Here is an 8046-nt window from a genome sequence, read left to right as displayed (position 1 = left end):
GAGAGAGAGAGAGAGAGAGAGAGAGAGAGAGAGAGAGAGAGAGAGAGAAGAGCTGAAACATGAAACGTAGAAACCCAAGTCCAAAATGCCGCTGTTGAGTATTCGTCACTGTCGGGCCGAATCGTAGCTTTATCGAAGTTGTTTCGCCAACTGGATTCCGTCATTGTCGAGAGCGCCGGCTAACCGGCAATATACGACTGCCACTGATACCATTAATTTCATTAAGGTAGACCCAGTATGCCCGAGAACTGGAACGATTCGCTCGCGAGTGATCGATGTGCCGCGGTGGAAGATGGGAGTTCGATCGTTTCGGAGATCAGGCTGATCTTTGAGATAAGTCCAGATTCTTCCTTCATCGTGGAATAGTGAGAGTTGCCATGATAAGGTTAGTAAAGACGAAATCGATAGAGAGAAAATACGTGAAGATAGCGAACCGGGTTGAAAGTATATCAGACGTTTTCCAGATTACTGTAAGGGGACACTTGAACGAAGCTTTTTGTAAATAGCGAGCTTGGAAAATTGATTTGATTTGAAAAATGCTCATTTCTTTATAATTAAACAAATAAAACGCACGTCTTGATTGATTTTCGCGAGAAAATTAAACAAAAAATTATATACAGAAGCTTAGATATATATTGTCTTAATTAGACAGAGTTTTACAGTTTTCCAATTCTCTACAACTTCTCACAATCATTCAGTTTTAGATACAATAAGGTAAAACCAATGCCCAGACATATACCCAATGCTGGACATTCTCACTGTTTTGGTCTTTAAATATTTAAACTTTTTCAACATAAAATATATGTATTGAGTATCATATAAATTCTATGTTGAAAAATTAATGATTTATATTTAAAGATCAAAACAATAAGAATGTCCAGATATTAGGTATGTTTCCGGAAATTTGTATCTTAACTACAAAATAGATATTGAATTATATACGTTAATTCTATACATTTACAAAACGCGTATTGTTGTCATGTATTTCCTTCTAAATATATACAAAATATATACTAAGGCGATCTACAAATCTACAAATAAAAACAGGTTAAAAAAATTTGCATTAATTGCTGATCATACATACTAAACGTGACAAACATTACTATGCAGAAATTACCATTTACTAATCGCGGAAACACTTGACATCGAGCGCTATTATAGCGGAATGTCTAACAGTCGGACAATGATCGGGTAATCGCTTTGATTTCCGGCGCGGACTCGAGAAATAAATAATGGCGGTACGGTGCGATCTTCTTCGGGAATGAATTTTCAGCGATTTGTCCGACCCTTTCTCGCCGCGGCGTGACGTAATAAATCGACGCCGATGACCTCCCGGGCTCGCGAAAAGCTCGAAAATTGGCGCGAGCGTGAAATTAAAACGAAAAAGGCAAGAAGCGGAGGGAAAAGAGAATAGAGCGCGTTCCCGTCGCGCTTTCAACCCTTTTTGGCACAGGTCTCGCGACCGCCCCGTAACTTTTAGTTTTTATTCAGGAGTTCTTTTTTTTCGCTCCAATTTCACTCCCCTTTTCGGCCTCAAGTCCGTCCGCTGTATGCGCGCGTTCAGGCCGCGGCCATAAAGTCGACTTCCGGCGTGCCTGGCATCGACATCGCGAGCGCGGTGGTCGAGCAATCTCGCAGCTTAACACCGCGAATGCAAGACAAGGTCTACACGTACGCTATAGAAAAGCAATGTCGCTGACGAAGAATTTCGTTCGACTGTTTGTTAATTGTCCCGTTCGACAATGCGACCCTCATGCACGTTCACGAACGTTGCACGTTCGGCGTTGCAGCTCGAGGAGTCGCCGTTTAATTTAAGAATGAACGAAGTTTTCCGAGAAAAAGTAGTCCATACAATCGCGACTCGTTATTCCAAGGCGCCGAGATAACGCGATTTAATCTCTGCAGCCATTGCGTCAATTGCGTCTCTTTGGCAAATGTAAAAAGGCGGATACCGTCGCCGTTTTGACGTCCCGCGCGACCTCTGAGACGCCATAACCGCAAGGGGCGCATTCGCCTTGATAGGAATAATACCGTTATAAACTTAGCGCGGGCATCGGCAGCGTAATGGCCACATACTTTTTTATGGTTTGCGCGCGTACGTAGGTGCGCTGAGCGTTATCGTTCTTTACTGCCGCGCGCGGCGCGGAGCTCCATCTGGTTTCAACACTTCCGCTCTCGCGCAGGGAATAAGCGAGTTCACCTGCACCGAGATCACCTCTGACTTGTCCATTGTTCTCCGCGCGGAAACTTCCAACGGCCGCGGCGACTCGCCGGATAATCCGCAAGTGTCGGGAAACGCGTGTAAAAAGCGCATGTAAAGACCGGTGCGAAGAGTCGGCGAAAGCGCCCCGAGTACGGCAGAATTAACGGGAAGCTACTTTAAAATTGGATCGTACGTTTCAGAAAACTTTATGCATAAAACGTCCCTTCTTCTTCGTTATATGCCCGTATTTTTTGCGTCTTTCGAAAAAATAAGCGTTTTGAAATAGTGTTCTTCTTACGCGCGAGACGTCAGGATTTTTTATTATTCTCTAACGACCGGGAGAAATTCACAGAAAAGAGGAATTAGTATCTACTTGAAATTAATATACTGAAATTAACAACTGTTGTTAATGTAATCAACGATATATGATTTCGTTAGGAGAATTTTTATAGTCTCAACAATTTTATAATTTTATTAATACTTTAACAGTATTATGTAGAATTTTATTTGGATAGTATGATAGTCTCATAAATGATGATATTACCATTGAATATATCTTTTAATATTTAAAAACATTTCATATTCTGAATCCAATAAATTATACTTTTCACTAAAAAAGTGAAAATTATATTAATTAAGTAATAATACAATAATAATAAAATAAATTATATTATTTGAATAATAAGAATATTTTTCTCTTTGATATGAATGACAGACATAAAGTATACTGGTGCAAGTAACTTATTTTTATTCAACGCCATGCGATCTCAATTTAAGATTCACATGTAAAAAATAAATATATTTTTAAAATAAAAATGTTCTTTCCTTTCTGTACGATCTATGTGATAGAGATTAAAACACGAGATTCGGGCCGGACTTGAAGGAGAGAGAAAATGACGCACGGGGATTGGCGCGTTGGAGAACTGTGCTTGTTGCAGTTTCATTCGAAAGATCGCGGAAAGTCCCTCCAAACATGCGTCTTTGCTCTTTTCAACATCTCTTCCTCTCTCTCACATACACACACACAAACGCAAACTGTCGACGATGCATTCAATGCTGTCCTGACTTTTAAGATATTATTCTCCCCCTACGGGATCTCTCTCACGGGCGAAGAGAAAGGGGAGAGAGAGAGAGAGAGGGGGGGGGGGAGAGAGAAAGAGAGAAGCGACATTGTCGGTACAAGAGAGAACGCTTTGAGTTCTGCTGATCTGCACTGTTAGAAGTTCGCAGCGACGATGTAACCGGCGCGCAGAGACTGAGAAAAACAATTCCGCGAGAAGGGCCCGGCGCGACAAAGGCGAGAAGAGAGAGCGGTTAAATGTCGAACGAGAAGAAACGGCCGCTCCGCCGTTATTAAAAGTCCGCGCTTTTCCTCGTCGCGCGCGAGCACGCTGACATTATCGTTCCTCTCTTTTCCCGCATTCGAATTTTCATGTCTCGCCAAGGCGAGGAATCTCACGGCGGAATCCCGATCGAAATACCTCGCTAACGCGTCGCGTCGCCGTTTTCGAACGCCCTGTGTAACGGCGTAACCTACCAATACTCGCGAAGGTCGCCCGTCCTCGGCGCGTCGAAAAAGCTTGCAGTCATGCGTGATCACAACAATCCCAGGCGCGGCCGGCTCGTCACGTAATACGCTGCCACGCGTTATTCTCGTTTTCATCGCGGTTTATTCTCGTTTTCGTCGCGGCTTGTTCTCGTTTTCGTCCAAGTTTGTGCAACACGAATTTCGCGGCGGCACGTCGCGGCGTGCGTGTCCTTCGCGATCTTCGTGTCGAGACTCGTGTCGAATGATTAAGAGTCATGCTCGACGAATTGTATCATTAGAAGTAACAACGACGTATCGTGCGATTATAAAGTACAAAAGAATACGATCCGGACTTACGCATGCCTTTCGTTTTGCTGATCCACCACAAACCGATCAATTTCTCCGTCGCGCTGTGACACCATTGATTTTGATTAATCGAGAAAATTGTTTCTCCTTGCAAACGCGACGCGGCGCTCGTGCTAATCAGTAATCCAATTGTGGGACAAAAAGACGCGTGAAAAGACTTTCACGCGTGACAAGTGCACCGTGGTTGACGCATTGATTGGAGGTTCAGTTAGTGCGATTTGTTCTGCGGGTTTGCAATACTGACAATAATGCGACAAATACAATGTCAGGGACGCAAATCTAGAGAATGCAATATCGGAGGATCCAATTTAAGCCGAGTGGAGTTGGGAAGGCAAGCAATGTTCTCTTTCTCTGTTTTAACCTTTTGCTGTCGAAAGCCGGGGTGTAAACATCACAATGACTCGAATTGCAATTGCGAAAGGTTGATGTACCCAACGTGCCTTTGTGAGTACACTTGTTCGTTAAACTGTACCTGAATTTAATTAACCGAGTCTCGACTTCTATTCTGTTGATTTTGTAGTGGAACATAGCTCTGAGCTCCAAGTATTCGGCGAGAGAAAACTGTGTGTGTGTGTGTGTAGGAAGAGAGATGAATATTTAATTAATTAATACTTGTAGTCATGAAAAGTTAATGCACTCGACATCTCTGTGAGTACTTGTTTGTTAAATTGAATCTGAATTTAACTAACCAAGTCTTGACTTTAATTTTGTTGTATATCTTGTGACAGAGCTCTAGTCAACTCTAGACTCCAGGTGTTCAGTGAGAAAACTAGGAAGAGAGATGAATACTTAATCAATAATTGCATCTGGTGGAAAGTTAATGTACTCGACATGTCTCTGTGAGTATTTGTTCGTTGAACTGAATTTGAATTTAATTAATCAAACCCTGATTTTTATTCTATTGTTTATTTATTATATATTTTGTAGGAGAATGTGTCTGTCTCTAGATTCTAGGTGTTCTTTGAGAAAACTGAAAAGAGAAATAACTTTTTGAGACAAGATGAGTTTACAGGTTATGACTTGCATATTTATTATGTATTTAGAGATTATAGGTTACATTATAGCTACTAAATTTTATTTCAATCAATATAATTTAGATTGCCTGTTAGGTTATTCTGTATGTATACTGTGTGTTTGCGATATGTATATTTGTGGTTCGTTAAACAAAATGCACTGCTTGTTACAATTAGGTGATCATTTATTTCAATTAATTTATCTTTGTAGTGACTTGAAATATCAAACATTGTTAATATTAATATCTAATTTTCTCTTTGATAAATATATTTCTATAAATACAATTAAATGATTATTTCAATTAATTTATCTTTATAATGACTTGAAATGTCAAACATTGTTAATCTTGATATCTAATTTTCTCTTTAATGAATATATTTCTGTAAATGCAATAGAGGTGATCGTTTATTCCAATTTATTTATTTTAACAGTGACTTGTTAATCTTAATATCTAATTTTCTCTTTGATAAATATATTTCTATAAATACAAAATGTGCCTGTGTATATATGTGTTTCAATAATTTCTCTTATACACTTGCTTCACGCGTTAGAAATTATGCAGCAAAACTGTTCCTTCAGTACGATCTCCTAATTGTTTTGAGCAACGTACAACACGCGTCAAAATTACTCTGACGAAATTCGCAATTATCTCGCTTGCGTTGATAGAATTTATGATCGCCGTGGTCGTTAATTTTTCGAGTTTTTTTATATGCGCGTTCTTTTTTTTATTTTGCGATTGCATCTGGCAAATAAAGATAAATGTTGTACTCTAATTACGTCACATGGAAGTAAGTTTCGATTTCGCGGAGAGCAATTTGACGTAACGATCTCTCTTGTGATTACTTTGCTCGCAATATAAGTTTTGTACATGTGACTGTCGCAATTTTTAGACATTAATTTTTATATGCGATATGTCGCGCTGTGTTTAGTAGCAATGTATGAAATTCATAACAAAGCATGCACGAGTCGGAAATGTAAACAAAGAGAAAAAATTTTTCGCTTGTTTACGCGTGAGGTCACGTTGAACGAATCGAAAACGATAGTGAGAGTGATGCCGATACGACACGTCGTAACGGTTTTGTGTGCCGAGAAAGAAGATTCACTATTAACGTATCTGTCACACGTTCTATGATATAAATATTGTAACGTTCTATCATAAAGAAATAAGAACGTCGTATACTCAGTCTCACGAGTACTTAACCATCGATGTAGATCGATAGTAACTAAACACATTTCCAATCTATAACTGCATTTCTCATTACTGTTAATTGATATAGAAAACACGATCCCGCTTTCTGGATTAATTAACAGTGATGACAAATGCATACGGATGCGGCTTGCTGAAAATTTTTGGAGATTATCGATCTTGATGTCGAGTGGTGGTGAGGCATCTATGGTACGGGGCAGAGCGCGGCAACGTTCATACCGTAGCTCGTCAATCGTGCAGCCATCTTACATTTCGGTCTTTTCGCGCCAAGCAGCTACCATGAACACATCGATCGACATCGCTCCGTGTTTCAGGCATCTTTTGTTCGTCGCAAGTGAGTCTCGTATATAAATAAGTATCGGGAAGGTCGAAGATAGCGATGTTCGATCATCAAGACGTGTCGCAGATACGTTAATAGCGAATAATCTTCTTTTTCGGCACACAAAATCGTTGCTTGTCGCGACGTGTCTTTTCGGCGTCATTCTCATTATCCTCTTTGATTCGTTCAATTAGCGGTAGGACCGAACGATTTTCGGACTTATTAATGAGGAATTAGAAACTTGGTGATAATCTGAGCGACAGGAGAGCCCGCGAATACTCGCGATGTCGAATTTCAGCAGGTAGCGTTAGTTTGTTAGTAAGAGAGAGAGAGAGAGAGAGAAAGAGAGAGAGAGAGAGAGAGAGAGAGAGAGAGAGGGTGTACCTCACAGAGTGCGTCCTGTCTGGCCGCGCTACCGTTCAAGTTTCGACGCGACTTACTGCGCACGTCATCAATTACGCGGCCATCTTGCATTTCGATCTTTTCGCGCCGAACAACCGCCGTGCATACATTGATCGACATCGCTCTGCGTTTTAGGCGTCTTTTGTCCGTCGTAAGTAAGTCTCGTATATAAATAAGTATCGGGAATGTCGAAGATAGCAATGTGCGATTATCAGAATGTGTCGCAGGTACGTCAATAGCGAATAATCTCCTTTTTCGGCACACAAAATCGTTACTTGTCGCGACGTGTCTTGTCGGCGTCACTCTTATTAGCGTCTTCGATTCATTCGATTAGGTAGAACCGGACAATTGTCAAATTTATTAATGGGGAATTAGGAATCCGATGATCATCAGAGCGACAGATGATACCTGAGATATTCGAGACATCGAATTTCGTTCTGTTAGTAAGAGAGAGAGAGAGAGAGAGAGAGGAGCTATGTAAGGCGCGCCGTTGTAGGAGTCAGATAACAAGAGTTGTGCCGATTTTTTCGATTTATTTGCGTCGTGCAGCGTCATTGACATATTAATCGACATCGCTCGTGTCTTTTGTCTGTCGAAAGTGAATCTCACGCGGAAATAAGTATCCGGCAGTGCTGGAATAGTGACATGCGATCGTCGGGACGTATCGTAAGTAGGTTATTAGAGAGTAATCTTCTTGTTTCTATTTTTGATACATGCCGGTATTTGCGACGTGTTGAGTCGGCGTTTCTTGCGTTTGCTGTTGCGATTGACTCTCTCAAATAATAATAGAATCGGCTAATTATCAGATTATTTATTTAATATTTATTTATCTATCGGCTAATTATTTATCAATCGGGAATTAGAAATTCAATGATAAGAGAAAAAGAGAAAAAAGATTTGAAAAAGGAAAACAAATAAAAATATGAGATTTGTTAGTAAGAGAGAGAGAGAGGGCGAGGGGGGGGAGAGAGAGAGAGAGAGAGAGAGAGAGAGAGAGAGAGAGAGAG

General features: G+C 40.6%; 2 protein-coding genes across 3 annotated transcripts in view; one reads left to right on the top strand and one right to left on the bottom strand.

Annotated features, from left to right (window-relative positions):
• LOC116843284 (neuroligin-4, Y-linked-like) overlaps positions 1-8046 on the bottom strand; it is a 289044-nt gene that overhangs the window by 69199 nt on the left and 211799 nt on the right. The window lies entirely within an intron of this gene.
• Positions 3950-8046, top strand: part of LOC116843287 — a 116397-nt gene continuing 112300 nt past the window's right edge. The window contains exons 1-3 of the mRNA XM_032813598.1: positions 3950-4541; positions 4618-4745; positions 4826-4936. Of these exons, the coding sequence (XP_032669489.1) occupies positions 4729-4745; positions 4826-4936 (128 nt within the window). The 5' untranslated portion in view covers positions 3950-4541; positions 4618-4728. The remainder of the gene's footprint in view (positions 4542-4617; positions 4746-4825; positions 4937-8046) is intronic.

Source organism: Odontomachus brunneus, unplaced genomic scaffold (assembly GCF_010583005.1).
Source record: "Odontomachus brunneus isolate Ranch 3 - 2012 unplaced genomic scaffold, Obru_v1 Obru_scaffold_031, whole genome shotgun sequence".
Classification (NCBI taxonomy): Eukaryota; Metazoa; Arthropoda; class Insecta; order Hymenoptera; family Formicidae; genus Odontomachus; species Odontomachus brunneus.
The sequence above is the reverse complement of the archived record's forward strand: the minus strand, read 5'-3'. Positions and strand labels throughout refer to the sequence as shown.